Below are 27,166 nucleotides of genomic sequence, written 5' to 3'. Positions count from 1 at the left end.
TCGCATCACAAGACACTTCTCAGCTATGTTTATAAATGGTTGAACCTTCTTGCAGATAGGACAAAAACTGCATTTACAAGGGTATTGACCTATTCTCATAACCCCTATTGTTTTATTAGGTCTACATATACTCTCTTTTAGTTTGCTATGTACCAAACTGTCAGTTATAAGTAATGTTGGGACCCTCCTTAGTTAATAGTGACAATATATGACATGCGATCTTCTAAGTAAGTAAATGACAAGCATATTATATTACACATGTAATTCATGTATTATTCATCATGCATCTAGGATATACAAGCAAGTGCATGGTGTATTGGTTTGAGCGCTAGACTAGGACTCTGGAGACCAGGGTTTGAGTCCCTGAGGCATGAACATCCACTGGGTGACCCCTGGGCTAAATGAACCCTCTCAGCCTCAGAAGAAGGCAAAGGCAAACCCCTTCTGAACAAATCTTGCCAAGAAAAACCCCATGACAGGCTTGCCTTAGGGTCATCATAAGTTGGAAATAGCTTGAAGGTACACAGCAGCAGCAGTAGCAGCAGCAAATATATTTAACCTGGAACACCCCAATACATAAATAGGAAATATAGCATGACCAATGACTATTAAGATACATAAATCAGCCAATAAATAAAATTATTAATATGCATGGTGTTTTATTGACTGATTCCTGCCCAAAAGAGCTTACCATTTAAAATTTGACAATTGGGAGGTAACTAAAGAAAGCAAGACTTACAGATTCTGGGGTAAACATTGGCATATACATTTATTTCAGTTAGACACATGTTGGGTTAGTTACAGTAATGTTATTTAGTTATTTGTAATTGTTTCATTTGTAATTTTTCCCTGTCATGCATCACAGATTCAAAGGAAATAATATTTTTTTAAAAATAGGTAAAGAATATAAAATGAAAACTAATACAAAGTTTCAATACTAGCTAAATATTTAAACGATTAGGCACTGTCTACCTATAGCTAATAAAAGTGGTTACTGAGGATATTGAGTCTTTGTCCCAATATTTATTACTGTCTGGAGATTCTCTTTAATACCCATGTGAAAAGATTTAGCTGTTTTCTCAATAGCGGGGATTTCCTTCAGTCATTCCCTACATGTTGTTTCTTCTCGTAAGAACAGTAATTGCTGACCATGTTCACCAGTTGTTCTTACCTCATGCTTTCAATGTCATTATCCACTGATCTCAAACATAATAAGCAGGAGAAGGTAAACTAAGCATTTCTTTGCAAGGGTGGGAATTGTTAAGCCTTCCTGATGTTGTTAAACTCTTAGCATTCTTCACAATTGGCAATGCTGGGTAGAATTGCTGGGCGCTTTGGTCCAACAACGTCTGTAGGGCTGCATCACCAAATAAATGAAAAGGCGGCACAGGGACACATACATACTTGAGTTCAGACCTCTAGGGATAAGTGAACTGCATCAAGGGTACTAAAGAAACTTGGAGATGTAATCTTGGATCCTTTCTATACAAACTTTGTGAATAATTGGAGCAAAGGTAAGGTCTCTGCAGACTGTAGGAGGCAAAATGTAATCACCATCTTCAAAAAGGAGAAAAGGTTGATCTGACCAACTTGACCCATCAAGTTGGTGTGATTACTAAGAGCCAAATGAAGCATGCCGGACTAATCTTCTCTCCCTCTGGTTAGAGTGATAAGCTTGCCAGATCAAAGGAATAGAATCAATCTAGTGTATCTTTCTCAATCTAGTGTATCTTTGATTTTAGTGTGACTTTTGAAAGAGTCCCCCTGTAACATTCTTGCTAGCAAAGTGATAAAAGTTAGGTGTATTTGTAGCTGGTTGATAGTCCCAACCCAAAGAAATCTCTCTCTCTCTGGAGAGAAATGACAAGTGGTGTCCACAGTGTTCCAGGCCAGTTTTGTTCAATTTTTTTATAAATTACTTGGATGAAGGAAAGAAAAGCATGCTCATCAAAATTTCATTATACTCACTTTTGTTAGGTAGTAAAACCCAGACGACTGAATGAGGATTCAAGAAAATTTCATCAGAATGTCAACATAGATACTATGTTTTAGGCATGTAAAATCAGATAGGATATATGATACCTCGCTTGATAACAATGTGTGTGAAAAGGGGAGAAAACAAAACTCTTTACCCTTCTTTGATCAGATCTCAGCTGGAAGACAACTTCCAGTTCTTAACACTACAGTTTAATATAGGAAAGTTTTCAGAAAAAAAGTAATCAAGATGATAAAGGGTCTGGAACCAAGCCACATCAGCAACAGTTGAAGGTGGTGGGTACATTTAACAGAGAGACTAAAAATTGAAATGATTGCCATCTTTAATTACTGTATCAAAAGGAATGCCATGTGGAAGATAGAGTGAGCTTGTTTTCTGCTGTTCCAGAGTATAGGATCTAAATCAATGAATTCAATATATTTTTAAAAAGTAATAAAAAGATATTTGTATTGGGCCAAAACTCAAGCAAATAATTATGTAAGAATGGATATATATATTAGCCTACAGCACCCGGTATTCCCAGGCAGTCTCCCATCCAGGTACTAACCAGGCCCGACCCTGCTTAGCTTCCAAGATCAGACGAGATCAGGCGTGTTCAGGGTGTATGGCCGTAGGCAAGAATGGATATATTTTGTTATATACAAAAAGAATCTTGGACTTTGTTACTGACTGAGCAACTCATTCAGTTGTTTATGTATAAAGTTGTTAACAAAGTTAAAGTACTTCAACATGATTACGACTGAATACAACAAAACTAAATACAACCAAAAGGTTAAGGTGTTAATATATCTAAAATGTTGATAAATGATAATAGATGTAGCTTAAAATACTCAGATTTCTAGAAAATTTTGAAAATGTATGTTTTCCACAAATAACAATCAAAATGCAGAAGATAAAAATTGTACCCTAGAATGCAACTACAGTCATCCCTTCATATTCATGGACATGAGATTCACGAATTTGATTATGTGCGATCTCAGTGTGAGCCTCCCCATCTCCTTCTCCTGTCCCATGCATCAGAGGAGGAGGTGGGCAGGGCTTGTGCTAGTTGCAAATTTTCCATATTCGCATAGGTCTTGTTCCCCTAACCCCTGCAAATATGGAGGGACGGCTGTAATAACACATAATTAGCTACCATAATTAGCTACTGTATATACAGTACTTGTCTATAAGTCAGAAAATGTATGCCCAAAATTGACCCTATAATCCTGGGTCAACTCATATACAGGTTGATACAGTAATGCAACGGCAGCTATTTCAGATTTCTCCACCCATGAGGTGGGGAGAGCAGTTTTTCTCTCTCACCTGAACCACTGGGGAAGCAGAGACAGTGGTGGGCTATTGCTTCTTCTTTAAGAGTCTCCCCCCCACACCACACACACACATACAAACAGAGAGAGCCTCAAAGTTTTACCCTCAACTTATCCATGGGTCATATCAAAATCCATAGTCTTGCCCCCACAACCTGCCCTCTACTTATACATGGGATCAACATATAGTTGAGTAAGACTAAATATAAGAGCATGACATAAAAGGTGCTGAAATACTAAGAAGAAAAACTCCTTGGAGGGAGCAATTAACCATGTTCTATTGCTCTAATGTTTTGGTTTGACATTAGCATTCATCAATATCACAGAAAGCCTTACGAACATTTTATTGTCTCACATACTGTCAGGTGTTTTGGAAGGCTGCAAAGCAGGAAACTCAACAGAGTGCAAATGTGCCTTCTTATGAGATTTGTTTGAATCCATTAACAAGAAGAAACAAATACGGAATGTCATCATTCCTTACTAGCAAGCAAAGTATCAGCTGTTTGGAAATGAATGAAAGAAACTTTTACATGTTACTGAACTGTGGAAGAATGAACCTCTTTGAATGAATCAATCAAGAAAAAATGATTAAAATATTCTCTCACGCATTTTACATGCATTGTCACAAAAGAATAGTGTATGGTACTATGTTCAGCATCTGACAATACTAACATCATCTCCCCCACCCCATGAGCTCATTTTCCTGTCATCTGTTATTTATTTATTGTATTTACAGTATATCCTGCCTTTCTCCTAACATGGCATTCAAGGCAAACTTTGACACTCTCTGACTACATGTGCCTGTGCTTAAAGCAGTTAGACAAGCTCTTGTTAGCTGAGGGACCAACATGTCTGATTGTATTGGGTACATACGCGCTCCAAATAAATTGAGTAAAACAGTATGCAAGTTCTAGGTCTTTGAGAAAATATCTTTGCTTATCATGCCATTAAAGGAAAACTGGGCAACATTTTTCATTTCTTTTGGGTGCAAAAAGTTATAGTTGCCTCAGATGTTGCTGTCCAATAACCACAGTACAACATGTTGGAAGTAAGGCCACAACTTTATTTGCAAACAATTGGTAGGGTTGGCACAAAGCATGAGGTCAGGATCTGTGCAATCAAACCACCCGATGTAGTCTGATTATCCAAACCGGGCACCCACCCGGTGCTTGGGATGACCTAGGGGCTAAGGAACACAACTTGACCGCAAACCTTGTCTTGCGTTCACCAATTCACAAAGCCCCTAGTCACCAGGAGGCGCTCCTGCGTTCTGGCCCCCGCAATGGCCAAACGCCTGCCTTAGTCACCCCCGGGTACCTATTGACTCCCAAACCAGAGCTCCATAGCCCTGGTACCACAACGTGCAGATCCTGGCATATGCTGCCGCCAAGTTGTGACTAAAAACCACCTAACAACAGCGGTGGGCAGGCGGGAGAAGCACCAAGACTTGCTCCCTTCCACAGCTTGGCTCCGCTCTGCTCGAAGCCAAGCAACCGACTGAGGGAAAGGGCAAGCAACATGGCCTTATATAGGCCTAGGCCCCTCCCTCCCTGCGTGCTGTGCGGGGCCCCGCCTCCAAGGCCCAGCCCACCAATGGGCAGCCTTGGAGGACCGGAAGCCCCACACCAACAAAACTGTCTCCCAGAGCATCACGGAGCGGAAGGTCTGCCTCTTCCGCCCCTGCGCACCAATAGGGAGCCGGGCAAGCCCCAGAACACTCTGGGGCTTGTAGTCCAGCCGCGTCTAGCGGCAAAATGGTCTGCCCGACGAGGCGGGCGACCGTTGCTTATATAAGTAATTAGATTATTGCATTCCAGAGACATATATCTTCCCAAAGAAAGTTATCTGAGTAAGGAATAAAGATTCCTTTTAACCAACTTCTCTTCTCTTTTTATTCCTCCTCTTCATCCATATTGATCATGCCTAGAAATGTATTAACTCATTCTTTTCCCAATCTTTCTCTGATCCTCACTTCTCCTACAGTATAATGGAACACATATATTAAATTATTTCTTGTTTTGTTTAGATGTTTTTCAAATCACAAGAGAATCCAGAATGCATTTCTTCAAGTTATTTTCTACACCTAAACAAATTACAAAGCCACATTTTCCAGTTCTCCTATAATGCTGCCCATGCTGTGTAATGCTGAAGACTTGGGTGTTGTTCATGAACATGATATTTATTCTGTTTAACCACGTGATAAAAAGCTGATCAGCAAGTTGTGCTCCAGCTCAGGACTCACTGGCTCAGCATACAATAATTAAATGTTAATGCAATGACTTCAGTTTAACCAAAATAAGAGAAACGTATTACTGATAACTTGTAACCAATCCAAGTTGTTAAGCACTACACAGGGACAATCAAGCATTTCTGGCACAAACTTGCTCTTTCACCGGCTAACAGGTATGGAATGTTTTCTCTCATAATCTTTACATTAAAAATAGAATTCAGATTAATAATTCAGTAATAGCGCTGCTCTAAACATATTTTATGCTCAAATAACATGACCAAAGCTTAATTAACAGAGGCAAAGTAATATGTGCAAAAATAAAAATCAGCAATATCCTAGATTACCAAAGCAGTTTTACTAGTATCTAACATTTATACAACTATAATTCAAAGATATAGCCATGCTAGTCTGTAGAATCAGTACATAGAGAGATCTTGTAGCACCTTTGAGACTAACTGAAAGAAATTGGAAGCATGAGCTTTCTTAGACTTCAGTCTCCTTCCTCAGATGCATTTATACAACTAGTTTTACTAGCATGTAACGTTTATACAATGATTTCAACAAAGGTCAATAATGGTGAATTAATTACAAAGGCCACAATCCAAAGCTATCTCTCAGTTTTGTAGACCCTGGGCATCAAATATCCCTGGGACCATGTCATTTGAGACAATCTTTCCAGTGTCACCAATAATGAGCCCCTTTTCATGCCCTCATGGAGGTTCATCCTCCTCCAAACTCCAGATGCATAATCAGCTTCAAAGCCCAGATCCTGTACAAAAAAGGCCTAAAGTCCTATACAAATACTTTATAAACCCCATTGTCTCATACAATCTGTATTTTACTGCATGTGAAATATAGGCTCTGAGATGTTTCCTCTTCTGTTGTGTAGCATCACTCCTAAAAGCAAGGGGGCTAAAACAAGCAAGACAAAACTGTACTCCATTTCTTCCAGTACTCTCCCTTCAGAAAACAGTGAAATTTTTCTAGAGCTCCCTGAATTTTTAATCATATCCTAGTGGGAGGGTCATTGAGTCATATGAAAGCCCGTCTCTCAGGCTTTTGCCACTTACAGGCCTAGATTGAATAAGAAGACTTTTGCTATGTAATACCAGGAAGAACACCCCAAGGACTCTGTAATGATACATGTGAGATCATGAGACAGAACTTTCTTTACATGGAATATAAATCCCTGTAGCCTTGAGAGGTGATACAACATTTTCTAGTAGGAATGTCCAGTGACAATGAAGGAAACAAAGAACAACTCCAATTACCAGAGCCCATTCTGCTGTCATCAGCTTCTTGTCCCATCAGAATTTGTCCATATCTTTGGTCACCAATCTTACAACGTGCTGACAGGCTTGGAAACCAAAACATGCTGGTAGAACATTGAAAATTAATTACATGTAGCCCAAATCCCTTAGAGGGACACTGCTTTGAAAATGGGAGCTGCTACACAGAAATATTTTCTTTGTATTAACAGTCTATCTTGTTCCTTTTTGAAGTACATCTTCTCCCATTTATGTTGATAGATGTTCATAATCCTCTATGGTCCAGGTATATTATTTTTCACGGACCATGTTATGACTGGGAAAATATCCCAGAACCACATTGACAGATAAGTAATGATGTTAAGTGAGGACAAATTAAATCATTAATTCCTCTCAAATTCACTTGTTGCCAAAATTCTCCCTATATGTTTCAGTGTGTATTGATTCTTATTGTGGAAGAACTGGACATCAACCTGTGCCTCTTGGCAAGGTGCCAACACTTTCCAAACTCACCTATTCAAAATATGAACAAATATCATGTTGAGATTCAAGGCCTTTAACAGAGGCTGGATGGTCATCTGTCAGGGATGATTCTACATCTGATTGATTAGGATTATGAAGAACAAAATGAATTCTGGAATAGCAGAGATATGCTCTTCCATTCCAGCGCTAACAATTTTATTCTTCTTCTTTCTTTAAAAAACATTAAAAAGGCAGGTTGCTTTTCAGGGAGCATGAAAATATATTAAAATATTAGATGCTTTATATACTAGTTTGTTTACTTTATATCCTACTTTTCTTTCATAATGGAATCCAACTGATTTTTGTAATCCAAGTACTGGTTTAATTGTAGAAAGGGCGGTTTTTTGCTATTAAATGCAGAATTATGTGCATAGTAATCATTTCCAAATAGAGATTTATGAATAACATTATTTATGATTAGTGGTAAGCAAATATTAACTATAAAATATGAATAACCAAAAAGGATAAAATCTGAACATGAAAGTCAGGGATAAGAAATATAAAGCTAACATTCCCACTTTTCCTACTCCTTTTCCTCCAAGAAGCTAAAAATGGCAGTGGGCTAGAATACTACTGTTAGAGCCAACTAGAATAGATCCATTGAGTCAGAGGAGATTACCTAAGTGTTGGCTTACTAAATTATCAGTGGGTCTTCTCTGGTGGAAGCTAACAAGAGGATTTAAACCATAATCTCAGTCCATACAACCCAAATATTAAACTCGCAAGAGTCATGTACAATGTCAGGTATGAGAGTGATCCATGAGTCCAATTGCTAAAATACAAGACATGTAGCGAGACAGATCTGCCTTGATCTTAGTCTCTTACATTTTATAATGCCCAGTCCTTTGTTTACCTCTATATGTAGTATAGGAAAAATTAGATTTTTTTACAAAAAATATTGCACTTTGACCTTAGATAAACAAAAGAATAGTTCCTACATATTTTTATTGATGTTAAAAAAATCTAACTTAGAATACCTAGAGCATCATATTCATAAGAGATTATTTCTACATGACATGTACTAATTCAATTCAGTAACAGTGAGCAGGGCACACAGACAGTTTCTGTTATGTGACTGAATAAATCAGATTACTGAGATTAAACATTTTAGATTGATTAATCAAAGCCTGCCTTGTTTTAACAAATAGGGAATCATGGTGACATACACAAAATCAAGCTTTTTCTCATACCATTGTGTCCCTCATGCTAGACAATTTACTTCTCTAGAAAAAGAAACATAATGAAAACTCTGATAAATGGGCAGCACATTTGGAAATGTACAGATTATTAAAAGATTACAGTAGAAGAAGCATTATACATTAGGCAGACTAAGTACAAAACAACGGAGGCAGGATTCAGAGTTGCACAAGAAGAAAGCTGGTTTTCCATCTTCTTCTGTTACAGCCATCTGCACAACCTAAAGCAGCTCTAAGGTTGCATGAGCAGCACTCTATAGACTGTATTTTCTTTTGTTCTTTTGTTTCTTATTTATTTTTCATTATGCAGACACTAATATAAACTTTCAGTTTAATGTCACATCCATTTTTCCTTGTATTGATATAGTTTCTCATTCTGCACAATAAATGCAAGGGTACTGTAAAAGTACTAGACACTACTAAAAGTACATATATGTAAAACGTGGCAAGAGACAGTATCTGAGATACAGATCATAAGCAGATTTAGATCCACCCAACAGTTCCTAAGTTACAGCAATTTTCTCTGTTGTTAAAAGGAAATTAATTTACACAGAAAGTGTCATGCAGGAAGTTAGTATTGTTTGTCTTGGTGAATAAGCAGCAGATAAATCATATAGCATCACAGAGAGAATAGACAGGGGAGATCTTCACTTAAATCTTCTATCTAAGGCAGCTTCTAGCCACTTTGGGGGCATGGCGTTCAAACTACACACACTCCAAAGCATCCAGTAGCTGCTCTGACTTTGTGCTCTGGTCCAAAGGGCTGGAGCAAAAAGGAGCAGAAAAAAATCTGACTTCTGGCCACACAGCTTGGGACCTACAGTGGTGGCCCACTTTGGGAGCAGACCATGCTGTCGCCATGCTCATGGCCCAATCACAGCCAGAGGCCACTCCTACAGGGCTCTCTGCTTCACCCCTAAGACTGTGCTATGGGATTGGGCCAAATTTATCTAGTTCACTATCCTTCCTCCCACTATGGTCAACCTAATGCCTCTGGAAAGCCCACAAAAAGGGTACGTCATGAAGGAAAGCCATCTATTGATAACACTCCCCAACAACTGTCCAACAGCTCAGATATTATATAATTATCATAAAACTTCCCTTATTGTATTTTTTCTTGTAAGAATGGAAAACTTTAAGTTCTATTGAAATTCCCAATCTTGGGTGACATTACAAAAGTTCTACACATTTGGGGGGACAATTTTTCACATCTCAGGACTTTTATGCGAAGAGTATAAAGCACAATACATTTTTGTGCAACCACAATGTATTCTGCATATTTTCCTTCATGTTGCTGCTATCGATGAAAAAATACTAAGCTCTTTTGCAAGGACCAACATTTTATTCAAGTCTACAATTTTTTTGGTAGCATAAGAAGAAGAAAGGGAGTGGATTTAATTATTATTATAGGGTATCTTGACAAGAGTATCAAGATGAGAAACTGCAAATATTCTTTGCATCCCTAAGCTGTACCATACATTTGTATAAAATCATTTTGATAGTAGTAATTTAATTTTACCAGAAAAGCACATATCTAGACCATTAACCAGCCAGAGATTAATTCACACAATTCAGATTACAGGCTGTAACAGGAAGAGAATACATGCACTCTAAGTAGTACTTTCAGAGCAATAGCATCCAAATCTTGAATAGCAACTTTTAAAATAATTCATTATGGAAGTTTCTTCTGTTACATTAAAAAATATCACAAACTCAGTAATCATAAGGAAAAAATGTATCTAAGAATGCCCTTAAAAAGAACTAAAAACATTCTTGGTTGCACAACCCAAGCAATACAATTGTACATACTCTTTACATTACTTTTACAATGTAATTTCATTATGACCTCAGTACAAAAAAAGCAACTGTGGTGTAATGGTTTGAGCATTGGACTATGATATGGAGAATAAGGTTTGAATTTCCGCTTGGCCATGGAAATCCACTGGGTGCCCTTAGGCAAGTCACACTCTGTCAGCCTCAGAGGGTGGCACTTACAAAAACCTTTCTGAACAAATCTTGCTATGAAAACATGTGATAGGCTTGCCTTAGTATCACTGTAAGTTGGAAATGATTTGAAAACCCACAACAAAAACAAAAATATAACTGTTTTACTTAGTTATTTTCCCAATAATGGGACTCAGGGTATCTCAAAATTTATTAAGACCATGTAATTTACTGAATATCCTGTATTTTCTGGCGTATAAGACTACTTTTTAACCCAGGAAAATCTTCTCAAAAGTTGGGGGTCATCTTATACGCCGGGTGTCATCTTATAGGGCAGGTACTGAAACATCTGAGCCAGATTGGAGAATATGCAGTCGCCGTATATGTAACTGAAGGGCAGAGCAAGCTGCAGGCATCCGAGACGCCTGGGATATGGGGAAAAAAAGCCATGTTTGCAATACCACTCTGATAGTCTTGGAGACAGGGAGGGCTGGGCAGGCAGGGAGAGCTGGCCAATCCAAGCAGGCTTTGTATACAACAAGTTTTCCTGCTAAGTATCTGCATGTCATAAGCATTTGAATTAAAATTACCAGATTGAAATCAAATCTGATGTTTTTATTTGGTGTGCGTTGGAAGAGGGGTAGTCTTATATGGTGAGTATATCCCAAACTCTATATTTTAACTGGAAAAGTTGGTGGTCGTCTTATACGCCCAGTTGTCTTATATGCCGGAAAATATGGTACTCATGTATAAGTCTAGAAATTTATGTTAAATTTCAGCATGAGACAGCAGCAACCAGATGCCATGGTCCCAAGGCCATCCATCGCCACAGACTCAAACAGGCTGTCAGCAAGGAGTGATTTCTTTGCACTCCTTTTGTGGCTGGATTTGGGCTGCCTTAGGTGGCCACAGCACAACTTTGCACTGATCCGGGGGCATGTGTCATCTGTACGCCACACCCCTGGATTGGCCCAAAAGCAACACTTTTTGTCTGTCTGTTTCAGGCTAATGTTAACATATCAGAGACCTCAGTTCATTACACACAGCTAATCCCTCTCTTTTACTAACTCAAAGCAAGTGACTCCTTCCTCAGAGCACTACAATCACTGGGAAATTATATATGCCTCCCCTTGCAGTTGATTTCTTTCTACTTGTAAAGGCTGGGAAATTCCTACAGACAGTGGTAGACCAGCTCTAAAAATAGTGAACCTGGCTGTAGCCTGTAAGGAAAGATCGACAGAGCTACCACTGCACGTGTCTGGAATCAAGAGGAATTTTGAGGCTGCTGCATTATCCAGTACAATTACCTAGGAGCCTTGCATATAGTCACCTCTCCTCAAAGCTTGCCTTTCGCGGCTTTGAGCTTATGCGTAAGGTAAGCCCCAGCAGAAGTAATGGGTCACATACCCGCGCTCTGTGTGCTGCCACGAGTGTGCATCCCATTATTTTCTATTGGGCTTGAGCATATGCTCTTTTCACGATATGCACCATATTTTTAATACCACAATATACTTAGCATATTTGTCAGAAATACTTTTTATCTTGCACATGTAAAATGTGCCATGAGCATTGTCCAAATGAGAAAGCTATAGAAAAGCAAAAATCCAGATTATCATCTTTCAACAAACTGTTTTGAGTTTTAGGAAATCCAATTCTACAATTGTAGTTTACATAGCAAGTGAAAAACCTCATGATTGAGCACTGAAAATAGCGTATATTGACTTTCTGTGACATGAAAATTAACTGCAATGGGTAAATTCTTAATGTCCCCTAGTTCACAAAGCCTGTAAGAGGAAGTGACCTCAATCTTTTCCCATGACCCTTCTTTAATGTTGATTCCGCCTGCTCAACTTAATGTCTTTAAAGCTTACATCAGCACAAGTGTTAATCAGAGCAAGTGTTAATACTAAACATGATTTGATATTAACCACAATTTTGGCTCAAATGTTATGTGCTCACTGACCCAGCAATTAACATTTATCCTTTTTCTTTCATTTCTTTTTCAGCATATTTATTTTAATGCAAATCTTGGAATTCATTAAATCTCTACCTTGTTTTATAGAAAGTATCCTTCCTACTCTAGTGATTACTTGGATAAGGAGAAACAACCAAACCATTATTTCTTTTTATTTCTTTGGAATTTGCACTGTTGAAACTTCCTCAGCACTGATTTGCAGGGAACATATTGCTATCAAATCATTCCATATCAAACTGTCTCCAGGCGTTGCTACATTTAAAGAGTTCTTTGTATACACAGCCATGGGTAAAAAGAGGGTGGGGAGGACTTCATATCAAAAAGTCTATATTCTTTTGGTCTGTTTTTTGCATTTTTTTCTGCATTTTTGTACATTCCATAGGGTGAGGAAGACTCACAATGAAAGGAAGTGCTACATCCAGCTGTTGCTGCTGCTATTGCCTCAGTTTGCTCTACCTGTGGGACTTCTTTGCAACATCCTACCTCCTTGAAGATCCAGGCCTACAAGATAAATCACAACTCAGCTCTTTATGCCAGCAAGTACTACTCATCCTAGCTACAGCAGTTGAATTAACTGGCAGATTAAAATAAAACTCCAGTGGGGTAGGAGCAACATCAAACAAGGGGGGGCAGCTTTAGGAGAGCGACTTTGTGGGATCACCAGAGGAAGGGTCTGTTTGCTGCTCAAGAGAAGAGGGAAGAATATTGACTTTCAAACTACTTTTACGACTGCCTGTCTGTACCATCTTAGACAGTACTGCTAGTCTGCAACACAAACAATGTTTTCAAAAGAAGATGGTTCTCAGGGAGTAAGCATCACAATTGTGCAGGGAAGAGGGGTGTGTGGAAAGAGGAGACAGTTATACATTAACAGGAGAAAAATAGCAACAAGGTGCTGTTCAGTCCCAAACTATCCCCAGGTCAAATAACCTGTGTAGCCTTGGCAATAATCCTCTAGGTTAAAAATGCTGCTAGTGAATGCCAGGCTGGTGAATGATTTAAAAAAAAAACCCATGAAACACTGTCATTCACAACTTCATTCTGAACAAACATGCCAACCTGATATATGTCACAGACACCTGGTTGAGTAAGCCTGGAAGGGTTAATCCCTCTCAAATTTCCCCAGTGGGTTCTCTATATAGCAGGCAACACCTTTGTGGGGGAGTTACAATGATCTATTGAAATTCCACCCTCTAATCAGTCATTCTATCCCACAGTTTGCTGGGTCTGAGTATGTATATATGAAGTTGTCTGGACAGGACAGATCAGAAATTCTGTTGGTGTATTGTCCACTCTGCTGTTCAACAGTGTCCCTTCCTCAGCTAGGCAGGGTGAACTGAGAGCTGATGTTAGAATCCCTGAGCTTGTGGTGATGATGACATCCATGCTGACACTGTCCTGTTAGGAGTGGGATTTCCTAGGTGCCATGACAACCATGGGCCTGTCCCAAATGATATCTGTTCTCACTGATGCTGCTGGCACACTCTGAAGAACCTTTTTTTCTGCCCTGGTTTGAGTGGTGGCGATCTGAGAGCTGAAGACATTAAGACAAAGGCCTGACTAATTAAAAAAGATCTTTACAAATTAAAAAAAAAATGTGTAAGCCACCATGGGTCTCATTATTGGAGAAAAGGTGGGATATGAATGGAAATAAAATAAAAATAAATCAATAATGTTTTTAGAAGACAAAAATTTGTATATATTTTGAAGAGGAAAAATGAAGTATGCTTATCAGAGCAATAATACAGAATTTGTATAGCTGCAAAGAAGGACAGGTTGCTTACCTGTAACAGTATTTCTTCGAGTGGTCATCTGCGAATACATATAAATGGGTTTCACTGCGCCTGCGCAGTGCTGCTCGGAACCTACTGGAATCACTGGGCAGAGTTCACTCTGCAACATATTGAAACTTTTTGGCGGTAACTCCGCCCACCCGTTATAAGGCCCCTGCCTTCCCGCTCTTTTCCCCAGTTCCGCAATTTTTCCGCCAAGCAGGCGATGGAAAGAGAGCCAATGTGAGCAGGACACTGAGGGGACGGACGGGTGGGATTTGTATGTATTCGCAGATGACCACTCGAAGAAATACTGTTACAGGTAAGCAACCTGTCCTTCTTCTTCGTGGTCTCTGCGAATCATACAAATGGGTTTAGACTGACAAGCTAAGGTATGCGGCGGAGGGAGTGTCCTGAGACCAAAGCTATGGTGAATCAAAGGTATATTTATTACAATAAAACACCTTGAATCATAAAAAAGTCAGTCTTTTTGTTATGCACAGGTCAACATAGCAATAACGTTGCTAAACCTGAGAAGGAAACAGAGGTCATGCAAGACCGATCCCATAGAACTTGTGCAAACCAACATTGAACAAATGTAAAATAGTGTCACTGTACAAGTGTAGCAAATACAAAAACATCAGTAGTGCAATCAATGCAACCCTGAAACCAACACAGCCCTCCCGAAAGCTGCGTCTCGGATGGCCCTGGTGTCCAACCGATAGTGCTTAATAAAAGTCAGAGGTTGGGACCAGACAGCAGCCTTGCAGACATCCTCCAAAGGAATCCCCGACAGGAATGCAGAGGATGCTGCCATTGACCTTGTGGAATGAGACCGAACCGTGCCAGGGAGAGGTTTGCCTAACAGTTCGTAGCAGAGGTGGATGGTACCAGCCACCCATTTGGAGAACCTCTGCGCAGACACAGGCAACCCTTTCTTCGGTTCCGAGTAGCATTGGAAAAGTCTCTCGGACCGACTGGAGGCAGCAGTTCTGTCCAGGTAAAATGCCAGTGCTCTCCTGACATCAAGAGAGTGTAGGCGTCGCTCCTCATCCGACGTTGGGTTGGATGCGAGAGTGGGCAACACAATGTCCTGGCACATGTGGAAAGCAGACACAACCTTCGGCAAGAAGGTAATGTCCGTACGGAGGACCACCTTGTCCTTGTGGAACCTCAGGAAGGGTTGGTCCCTCCGTAAGGCACAGAGTTCGCCCGCACGGCGGGCAGAGGTGATGGCCACAAGAAAAGCGGTTTTCCAAGTCAATAGTCTCAAGTCCGCTGTGGCCATCGGTTCAAAGGGCTTGGATTGGAGGGCGGACAGTACCGACTCCAAGCTCCAAGCCGGTGTTGGTACCGACACAGGAGGGTAAAGATTGGCACAACCCTTCAGGAACCCCTTCACCAAGGGGTCTTTGAAGAAAGAAACCCTCCCCCCGAACTGGTATTTGGCACAGATGGCAGACAGGTAACATTTGATGGATGTGAGGGACAACCCTCCATCCAAAAGTGCCATCAAAAACTCCAGTACCACTGGAGTGGAAACCTGTGTAGGAGACAAGCCCTTCTGGTCAAGGAAGAGGCAAAATCTCTTCCATTTCAGGGCATAGGACCGCTGGGTGGAAGGTTTCCTTGCAGCCAGGATCACCGTCCTCACTGCCTCCGGCAGGGCAGTCAGGGCCGAATCCTCCAGGCCACCAGCGGCAGGCTCTCGATGTCGGGGTGGAGAATTCGTCCGTCCTGGATCGACAGCAGGTCCGGGCGAGGGTCGAGACGGAAGAAGCATCTCCTGGAGAGGTGGAGAAGGGATGCGAACCACGGCTGTCTCGGCCACCACGGGGTGATCAGGATCGCATGCGAGCGGTCCGTTGTCATCTTGGACACCACCCTGATGATGAGAGGGAACGGAGGGAAGGCATAGAGGAGCTCCCCCGTCCACAGGAAAGCGAATGCGTCTCCGAGGGATCCGTCCGATCGCTTCCTGGAGCAGAACTGGGGACAGTGGCTGTTCTATCTGGTTGCGAAGAGATCGATCCTGGGGGTTCCCCACCGATCGAAGAGGTCGCTGACCGTCTCGGGATGGAGCCTCCACTCGTGGCACACCGATGGGGACCTGCTGAGGCGATCTGCCAGTTCGTTGTCCTCTCCAGGGAGGTGAATCGCCTGCAGGAGAACGTGTCTCTGGATGCACCAGTCCCAGATGCGGAGCGTGAGATCGAGTAGGGTCCTGGATCTGGTACCACCATGTTTGTTGATGTAATACATCACGGTGGTGTTGTCCGTCCTCAGGAGGACCACTCTTCCCGTGACTGCAAACTCGAACGCCCTCAAAGCCTTCTCCACTGCGAGCATTTCCAAAGCGTTGATGTGGAGAAGCTTGTCTTGTGCGGACCACCTGTCTTTGACGACGAGGTCGCGCAGGTGGGCGCCCCATCCCTCCAGGGATGCATCTGTTGTCAGAGTCAGTTGTGCCTGGGGCTGATGGAAAGGAATCCCAGTGCAAACGTTGGAGCTGTCTAGCCACCATCTGAGGGAGGCGGCCACCGGTCTCGGTACCGTGAGCCACTTTGAAGGAGGGTCCTCCAACGGAGAGAAGACGGAGAGGAACCAGGATTGGAGAGGTCGAAGACGAAGTCTTGCCCAGGGGGTGACGAAAGTCGTCGATGCCATGTGGCCTAGGGCGACTTGAACGTCTCTGGCTCTCACCCTTCTGTGGGAGATGCACGGCCTGAGGGACGTTGTCAGGGCCTGAAACCGGTCCGGAGGGAGGAAGGCCAAGCAGTTGTCAGAGTCGAGGATGGCCCCGATGAACTTGACCTGCCTGGTCGGTGTGAAGTGGGACTTCTCCCTGTTGACGACCAGCCCGAGGGAGTCCAAGAGGTGCAAGGCGAATGAGACTGCCTCCTGCAACTCGTCTTGGGATTCGGCTGCAAACAGCCAGTCGTCCAGGTAGGGAAAGACCATGAAGCCCTTCTGATGAAGGTATGCCACCACCGGTGCCATGCACTTCGTGAAAACTCGCGGGGCCGTGGCCAAGCCGAAAGGAAGCACGTTGTAGTGGTACGCAGTAGAGCCGACAGCGAAGGCGAGGAATCTCCGATGGGACTCTCGGATCCCGACGTGGAAGTAGGCGTCCTTCAGGTCGACGGTTGCGAACCACAGGCCCTGGTGGAGCAGAGGCAGAATGGAAGCCAAGGTTACCATTCGAAAACGGCGGTAGTCCAGAAACAAGTTCAATTGTCTCAAGTCCAGGATGGGCCTGATGCCCCCATCCGATTTTGGTACCGTGAAGTACCTGGAGAAAAAGGCCCGAGGACATTGATCGGGCGGCAAAGGGGAGATTGCCCCTTTGCTGAGCAAGGTGCGCACTTCGTCGAGAAGGGTGTCCGAGGGGGGAGTGGACATGAAGGCTCCAGTTGGAGGGAGCTCCTGGAACTCGAGGGCATAACCCCTACGGACGATGTTGAGAACCCACGAGTCCGATGTTATGGAGGCCCAGGTGTTAACAAAGGGCCTCAGGATGTCCAAAAAGAAAGGGGATGAAGGAGAGGCGAAGTGCGCTGCGTCCCTTCAGGCTCTCTTCTTCCCCTGGTCGGTGTCCTGCCGGCGGGACTTGCGGTACTGAGGCGGGAAGTTGCGACGGCCAGAGGAGGAGGAAGACTGCGAGGGGAAGCGCTGTCTCTGGGAGCCCTGCTGCTGGGACTGCCGATCCCGGGGAAAGGTCCCCTGTGACTGACCTTGCGGCTGCCACGGGCGTTGACGCTTCCGGTACGGAGAGGCCGGTGCTGAGGACATGCCATGTTTCCTCGCCGCCGCCTTCATCCTGAACTTGCGGTTCAGGCGGTCGTCGGTCTCGGCGTGGAAGAGCCCGGTCCCGTCGAGCGGCATGTCTTCAATAGCTTGTCTGACCGTGGGGTTGAGGTCAGAAGCCCTCAACCAGGCATGTCGCCTCAATGCCATGGATGCTGACATGGGTCTCCCCGAACAGTCCGCCACATTTCTGGAGGTGGTGATGAGCCAACTCCCAATGGAATGGGCCTCGTCCCTGATTTCGACCAGCTGCCTCTGGATGTCATCTGGGACGTCCGGGACGAGGGGGGAGATCCTCTCCATGAGGGTCTGAATGTAGGCCCCCATGCAGGCGGTGTAGTTGGCAGCCTTGACCCCCAGGGCCGATGCCGAGTAAGCCTTCTTGGCCAGTCCATCTACCTTCTTCGCCTCCCGGTCGACAGGTGAGGTGGCCTGCTTCGGGACGAAGCTGTGCTGGGCTCCCTCGACAATCGCAGAGTTAGGCCTTGGGTGGTCGGCCAACCAGGGACAGCTCGCCGGGGCAACCCTGTAGAGCGTCTGAACCTTACGGGAGGGCGCCGACAGGGTGGCTGGGGACTCCCAGGACCTCTTCACTATGGTCTGGAGTGAAGGCAAGAGAGGCAGGCAAGGCGGGGTGGGCACTCGTCCGTGCACCCGACGCTCCACCGGGTCCTCCGCGTCGTCCTCCGGCGAGGCGAGCTCGATGTCAAGGGCTCTCGCCATCTTGATGACGTGCTCGGTGAAGGACCGGACGTCATCGGACGGGGAAGATGGCTCAGGATCATGCATCCTCTGCGGGGAAACAGAAACCGAGAGGACGTCCTCGTCGGAAGGGACTTCAGACGGGAGAAGAGGTTCATCATCTGAGTCGAGGTCCGAGGAGAGGGGGTCCGTCACCCTGACTTGGGATCTCGGACGAGATGGGGTGACGTCCATCGAAGACCTCGAACGCCTGCGAGGTGGAGACGGGGGCCTCTCAGAGACAGAAGCGGTCGGGACCGATCTGGACTGGGTGACTTGATCAGCAGGATGGGGGTTCAGCCTGGTGAACTCCCTCATGGCCTTGTCCTCTGAAACCGATAGATAATAACGGCCAGACTGAGGATCGAAGAACAGGTCCGGCATCTCCTGTCCACGGGGCTGATCTTCCTCGTTGACAGACCCTGGGGGAGAAGGCGACTGCTGTCCCGGTGGAAGAAGGGGAACGGTCTCTTCCATCCCGTGTGCAAAGTCCATGGTAGGCAGAGGCGTGTCCGGTGCCGGGGACCGCCGTACCTCTGGTGCAGGCTCCGGATCGTGTGGAGCTGTCGCCTTGTAAGCGCGGCCCTGCTTTGAAGGGAAGCGTTGTTTATCCTTTGCCTTCGGCAGGTCAGAGGTGGACCGATCCCTTGAAGGCTTGGACTTCTTCGGAGCGGGATCATGATCCGACTTATCCTGGCATCTCTTCTTCCCTGCCTTTGGAGTCTCCTCCGCCGGGAAGAAGGGGTTGTCCGGAAGGTCCAGGAGGACAGCGGCCGCCGCCGATGAGGAAGGCCTTGGAGACTTTGCCCCTGCAAGAGGACCAGCCGGCTCCTTCTGCTTCGGGGCATGGTGAGACGCCTTGGACGCCTTGGAAGACGAAGGCGAGACCAGTTGGCCCTCAGCCACGACGCCCTTCTTCGGGCGCGAGCCTTCCTTTGGACGCGAGCTCTCCGGTTTTGCCGCCGGCTTGGAGGACGGCTCGGTACCCTCAGTCCCCGACGATTTGTGGGGGCGCTTGGAGGGCTTGTCGGTGGCACTGGGCAGTTTGGAGCCACGGGCCACATCGGAGGTGGTAGAAGGGGTCCCGGCCGGGACACACACCACACTAGGGATAGCGGCTCTCCCAGATCCCACGCTGGAGACGCTGGCTCGGGAAGATGAGGCGGCGGGAGCCGCAGGCGGCAAAGATGATGACCGCGAGCCTCCCTCCTGCACCCTTCCCAGGGCGATAGCTGAAGTAAGCCGGGACTCACGGTTCTTCCGCGCCTGGGAGGAGAGGGACCTGCAGAGCAGGCATGCCTTGGTGTCGTGGTCCTTGCCAAGGCAGAGCAGGCAGGAGGAGTGCGGATCTTGGACGGGCACCTTGCCTCCGCAAATGTCGCACTTTTAGAAGGGTGCAGGCATTTTCGAAGTCGTCAAAGCCGATGGGGAGATCGAAAAACGAGGTCAACAATGCGAAAGTCCGAAGTTACCAGGGGCGGGAGACAAAGAATGGTCAAGAAACAGTCCGAGGTCAAAAAGCGAAAGTGATTCCAAGCAAGCAAAGCAAGCGAAAGTTCCTCTGAAGCAGCTAGCGCGGCGGAAAAAAGGAACTGGGGAAAAGAGCGGGAAGGCAGGGGCCTTATAACGGGTGGGCGGAGTTACCGCCAAAAAGTTTCAATATGTTGCAGAGTGAACTCTGCCCAGTGATTCCAGTAGGTTCCAAGCAGCACTGCGCAGGCGCAGTGAAACCCATTTGTATGTATTCGCAGAGACCACGAAGAAGAAACTTGCAATGCAAATACTTAAATATACTCTGGTTCTTATAAGTTTAATTTTTTGTTTTTAAAAAGTCTGGAATAGGAAATAAGCAATGGAAATCAGGATTCAATTAAAAGGGACTGAAGTTGATTTGAGACCCAAAACATTTTAAGTTAGGTGTTTCCAGGGCCTGACCATCTATCTGGGTGACAGCCTAACTAAGGCTGCAAACTTTTATCTACTTAATAGTGGATAAATCCAGCTGAATGTATCAGAAGTCTTACATCTGAGTAGATACATATAGGATTATACTATAAATCTCTCCATAGGTCACAGCTTGTACACTGACTAGATATCCTGATGTAGCAGTGAGAATTTAATTTAGGATGGAGAAATAGTGGCAACTCATATATACAGTCATCCCTCCATATTTGCGGCTTTGATATTTGCGGATTTGATTATTCACGTATTTCATTAATATGTTCTCTCTAGGACTGTCTAGGTCCTCCAGTGCAACTCTGTGGTCAACTTTAACTAAAAGTTGCACTGAAAGTAGCTACTCCAGTGCCATTCTATGGTCAGTGTATGTTGGACATTGACCACAGAGTTGCACTGGAGGACCTAGAGATTCCTAGAGAGGTGTCCTCTCTGGTAAAAACAGTGTTTTTATTATTTGGGATTTTTCCATATTCACGGGGGTCTTGTGCCCCTAACCCTAGTGAATATGGAGGGACAACTGTAATCCATTTTTCCCAACAAGAGACTGCTTAAATCATGGGGCTTCTTCAGTTAAGATGCAGGTACACATGACCCATTTAAATGACAATATCAGTGCTCAATTTTTTTTAACATCAACCTATAAACATCCTCCCACCAAAGCATTTGGGCAGAATGAGGAAAACCATGAGTAGAAATTAAATATTGTTATAATATACAACACAAAATATTTAGCCACCCATAACTGCAGTACACACCTTTTTATTCTTATGACTAGAGATCCACTTATATTCCATGTTTGACCCTTTATTATTCTATTGTTTCCATATTTCTTACTAACAAGACCATTTCATGTGGCACTTATGTCATTTGATATGGTCCACTCTAAATTCTTATCTAATCCCTTGAAACAATAAGCATTTGCGATCTTTTCATGCTGGGAAGTTTTTTTGATATGTTCATCATTATAAGGATTTAAAACCAACACTTCCAACATATATTTTCACTGCAATTAAAATAGAATGGCTAATGATTCTCATATTATTTCTGTAATTGTGATGATGATTATAGAAGACACCAATGATTAAAAACTGTTTCAAAGTAACAGACAATATAATAACACATATCTCAATAACAACCAGTTCACAAACTTGAGGGTTAAAGCTTTTTGTTCAAACTGGCTGCAAATGTTACTCTTCCTCCATACTTCAGCAAGAATATATTTACATTTTAAAGAGATCACTTACTTCTCTCCAGTGTTCCTTTTGGTGGCAGTTGTGGCAATTGTCTACCCCTGCGTCCTGCTACTGGAGTACCTGAAGGACTTGTTTGGACAGACCCCATACGAGCATTTGACCTACAGGACACATCAAGAGAAACCATCAACTGTAAAATACATTTATTCTTAGATGTGTGAAGAATAAGTATACGATAATGGTTTTTCTGTATTCTTAACCTTTGCTGACAGTGATATTCTAACAGTTCATTCCTACATGTTTATAAAGACATGGTTATTAATTTTAAAAAGTTTATCTGAAAAAAGTCAAAATTATGCAAAGGGATGATAAACAGCATGTTTATGTAATCGCATCTGCTAATTATCTATGAAAATGTATGCAGGTATTGATGCACACAGATGCATTACAACATACAGAAAGAGATACACAGGAAAATGTGTGTATGCTTATGTTTTATATTTTCATGTTCCACAGAAAGATATTAGTGATTTTAGAATTCAGCTAACATTAATTTAAAACATAAAACTCTGCATGAACTCAATGAGAGACAATAAAACAGAAGTACATTTCAATGAGTGAAATGGAATCATAACACCATTGTTCTTAACTACATTAATGTACTAGAGAAAAAGCAAAGCATTCAGAAAATAATTTGAATGAGACAAATTTAGCCCCCCCCCCCACATGTATTCATCATCTTCCCAGTCATTTTGCAAGAACAGCTTACTTATTTAAATTCCACTTATGAATACAGTACAATTACTCAAACAGGAACAATGCAGAACATGCACACAGCAAATCAGAGAAAACATTAGTTAAAAGAATACTTAATACATAAAAAGTACAATATAATTTAAGAAACTGTTTTCTTAAGAAAAAAAGTTTCCTTTGATGTTATGATGACGATTTCATAAGCGATGTCTGATGACCACATACAATTTCTCATTCTGTAAGAGAAGTACGTGGTAGTTATGAAGTGCTTTAGTGTAAGAAATCACCCAGGATTCCTGATAAATGAGAAATCACAAAACAAATGTAATTAATTGTGTCATTAATTATTGTTAGTAAACAAATTACAATGACAGCCACACCATTATATCTCCAGTGAAATATAAATAGTGTGTAGACGTTGGCAAGGTTAGTATCTACAGCTACTAGTGATCAGCTGATGATGACAGGCAACAGCACTGAGCTTTTGGGAAAATAAAAGAGTGAGTTGGTGGGGCAGGATTAGTCTGATTGGATTGTCTGTTTCACCTCGATAAGGCAGGTGAGGGAGGGGCAGATCTTCCAGTCATTAATGAAGGCATCGATCTCATGAGGTTTGAATCAGGACGTTCAGTGGATCGGGAGCGGGGACTGGGCCGTTCTAGCACAGGACGCTGTTCTGTTGATCTGGATCTTTGATATGGTAGTCTAGGTTCCCAATTCCTGTAATGTTAGTCAAAAAGCAGCTCAATTGACCTTAATCTGTAGTTATGAATTATGGTGGATCATATGTTTTGGAGATGAGCAACATTAAGCACATTTCTTATAACCTTTTTTCAATTTCTTGTGTGTGTGTTCTTGTACACAAAAATTTGGTAATGCATTTTTTTTTAAATGGCTCAAGAATGGAATTAAATATAGCTTGTTCACCAGCATATACTGCATTAAAAATGTAGTAGTCACTACGTTGTGAGAACAATGCCCATATTTAAAAAATGCTTAACTGGCTGATAGTATCAAGCCAAATTAATATAGGGGGGGAAAATCACGCTTTCCATTCTCAGTCAGCAAAGTAGTTATTACCAGGATTACCATGGTTTTCAAGTTCAAACTACTAGAAAATATTGAGGAATATTTCTTTCCATTTACAAAATACTGGTGTTAACCTTCGATGGGCATAATTTTTTAAAAAGCAGATCAAAGTTATATGCTACCAAACAACAAGTTATAAGGCTTATGCAGTAATACTAGCAGCATTTCTGAGGGGAAAATACAGGTTACATCAGATAAAAAGTGCTAGCATGACACTGTAATGAGAGAACACATAGGAACCTGGAAAAAAGAAAACAACATTACAAGTTTCCAAAAAGCTGACCATATATATGCTGTAGCACAAACACTGTTGTGGACAATGAGAAACATTTTGAGTCATGATTTATCTTCAGTTGAATGGTAAGGTACCCACCACAATTGGATGATTATGTATTTATTAATGTAGCTTCTTCTTTATTTAAAAATTGCTTTATTTATTTCTAATTATGTGCTTATTAATGTAGCTTCTTCCTCTTTATTTAAAAAACAATTTATAAAATGATTTAGGTAGTGAAATGACTACAGTAAATATCACAAAAAAACAAAAACTGAATCGGTATTAAAGAGGACAGGAGAATAAAGGTATTCTTAAGGACTTACAGAATTCATAGCATTTTAGACCCCATCTACACCATGGTATCCTGTTCATACTGATATGAACAAATACTAGTCAAGAATACTCTACAGTTTCCATTGATTTCAAGTGGCTTTGTCCTGGAGAAATGTGATAGTTTGCCAACCTTCTTGGATGCAGTAACAGATTTCTTTGGTTAAAAATAATGGAATACCTGCTAATATATGCTCTTCTTGTAGTAAGCCCCACAGACAGTTTCAGAATAATACCAGCCACCAAAAGCCTCAATTTAAAGCACCTAAGAAGCAGACACATTGCACTGGGACACATCAGCAGCGAGTACTATGTATCAGGGAGGAGCCACAGCTAATCTCAGACAATTCACAAAGATTACCTCATGTTTTCTTCTGGATCTACATGTTCACTTTCTGAATAGGAAGCTTGATCTGCCAATACATCCATTGTTTCACTTCTTTAATATTAAGGAAACAAAAAAATCACCTTAGCATGCAATACCTATATCTTAGCTGAAAAGAGATTTGAGGAGGGCTTCAATGCTATATTTGAAATATATATGTATATTCATGAGGCAGAAAGGAAATATGCTGCCTTTGAGAAAAAAGTTTTTCTTACAATATAATGTTTTAAAGTCACATGAAATTCATGTCTCCTTTTCAAATTGCTTTCACACACAGGAACTGCTTCAGTATAGTTCAAACCCCTTGGACCATAAAGGAAAGCTACAGTTTTAGTTATAGATCAGCATGTCTTGTGCAGAGAGAACATCCTATGTAAGTAACTCCTCCAGAGTCTGGATATTCTAATGTTATTTTCATAGTCTGAAAAGCAACCACAATGCACTATCTCCCATACCATCAAGATAATGGAAGAAAGGTGTAACAGCCAAAGACTTTCTTACTTAATTTCCAGGACTACAAATAGAATACAAAGATCTATTTGTTAATATGTTTAGTGGTTCAGATGCCAATTCTGATGATTGGAAGATCAGAAGGTTGGCAGTTCGAGGCTGAAGTGCCACATGATGTCACTAGTCACTAGTCCCACCTTCTGCCAATCTAGCAGTTCAAAAGTATGCAAATACATGTAGATAAATAGATACCACTTCAATGGGAAGGTAACAGCGTTCAGTGCAGTCATGCTGGCCACATGCCAAAGTAGTCCTTGGACAATGCTGTCTCCTTGCCTTAGTAACTGAGATGAGCACCACCCCTTACAGTCGGTTATGACTAGACAATCATGTCAAGGGACTATCTTTACCTTTTTTACCTTTTTACAAACTTGCTCCACATATGAAAGGAGATGGCACTAAGGTATTGGCAAAAGGGATAAGAGGATCAAATAAGAATGTATGATCTCAATCATGCAATTGTTGGCAAAGGAAGTTGGGTGTGCTCTCTAGCTTCCTAAATGACAAGGAACTTTCAGTGAAGGATTCTTGTTTTCTATGCGTTATTAAACTTCTCAGGTAACAGAATTTATACCATCCCAATGATGTTTAGTAACAAGCGCTGTATCTCCAAAAACTGAAAGCCATGTAAGAAGAGAAATAGCCAATAATGCTGAAATAATGTTGAAAATGTTTAATATGTTTTTGCGTTAAAAATTATTATTATTGCATTCTGCTATTATACAAGTTGAGTATCTCTTATACGAAAATCTTAAATACTCCAAAATCCAATAATGTCTAGATGGGTGGCTGAGATAGTGAGAAATTTGTTTCTGATGGTTGAATGTATATAAACTTGGTTTCATGCACAAAATCATTAAAAAAAATGTGTATAAAATTACTTTCAGGCTATGTTTATAAGATATAGATATAAATGAATTTCATGTTCAGACTTGACACCACTCTCCAAGATATATCTTTATGTATATGGAAATATTCCAAATCCAAAATAATCCAGAATACTTCTATCCCAAGCATTTCAGCTAAGGGATACTCAACTTTACTGGTAAAGAGCATTCACTCGATTTTCTTGACAATTTGTTGGAGATCTGCGCACATGCTGATAGGAAAATGCATCCAGACCTGCATTTCTTAACTGAGCATATAAATCCTGCAATGTTTCACTGGGTTTGTTCATCATTAACACATAATTTACAAATCCACCAACATTTCAAAACCAGAACTTAATTTATATAACCTAGTGTAACCTGTTGTGTTAAATTGTCTAATAGTAACAATTCAGTTCGTGGTGGTATAATACAATCATTTTCTTAGTTTAAACAAAATATTTATATGCACCTTAAACAGTTTAAATTCACACAATGTTTAAAAATCAGTACAAAAGGGATCTTGGATAACACATCAATAAATCTACACAGAAAGTCATTAAAATATGGACTACTGCTACAGTAAGCAAATTCGGTAACATGAAGATACATGAACACAAACAATTCATTGCTTCCTAGCATACTTCCTAATATACCTGCTTCCCCATAAGCAGTATTTCCTTCCTGTGCCTGACAGCTCATAAATGATGGCAGCAATCAGATGAATAACAACAACAACAAAACCACCGAAAGCAATGAATATGTCTGTTTAAAGAGATGAAAACATGAAAATGCAGCCAAACTATGGTGCATTTTTATGACCATATAAAGATTCTTCTACTTCTAGAGACACTGACCACACTGAAAGAGGAATACAAATAAACAAATACCTAAGAGCCACAGTTGTAAGACTATAAGTTACTTCTTACTGGGAATACCTTTCAGTATCTGTGGAAGGTTGCTGGATTTCAATCCTTGGACAAACTATTCTTCTACTACCTAATGGGATTTTGCTGTTTGGTCACAAACACAAAATCCTGTGT

At 42.1% G+C, this 27,166-nt stretch overlaps 1 protein-coding gene and 1 pseudogene across 6 annotated transcripts in view; both read right to left on the bottom strand.

The window, feature by feature from the left end:
- RIMS2 (regulating synaptic membrane exocytosis 2) overlaps window positions 1-27,166 on the bottom strand; it is a 464,483-nt gene that overhangs the window by 96,080 nt on the left and 341,237 nt on the right. For 4 of the 6 annotated variants that reach the window (XM_042462971.1, XM_042462972.1, XM_042462970.1 and 1 more), the window contains 2 exons: window positions 23,213-23,386; window positions 21,965-22,074 (listed from right to left, as the gene is read on the bottom strand). In XM_042462971.1, coding sequence (XP_042318905.1) covers window positions 21,965-22,074; window positions 23,213-23,386 — 284 coding nt within the window. Of the gene's footprint in view, window positions 1-21,964; window positions 22,075-23,212; window positions 23,387-24,723; window positions 24,802-27,166 lie in introns of all 6 variants that reach the window. The other 2 variants (XM_042462968.1, XM_042462975.1) reach the window with 2 other exon arrangements.
- On the bottom strand, window positions 2,495-2,612 carry LOC121930256 (annotated as a pseudogene).

The sequence above is a fragment of the Sceloporus undulatus genome, chromosome 4, assembly GCF_019175285.1.
Source record: "Sceloporus undulatus isolate JIND9_A2432 ecotype Alabama chromosome 4, SceUnd_v1.1, whole genome shotgun sequence".
Taxonomy (NCBI): Eukaryota; Metazoa; Chordata; class Lepidosauria; order Squamata; family Phrynosomatidae; genus Sceloporus; species Sceloporus undulatus.
This window is presented reverse-complemented; position numbering and strand designations above follow the sequence as displayed.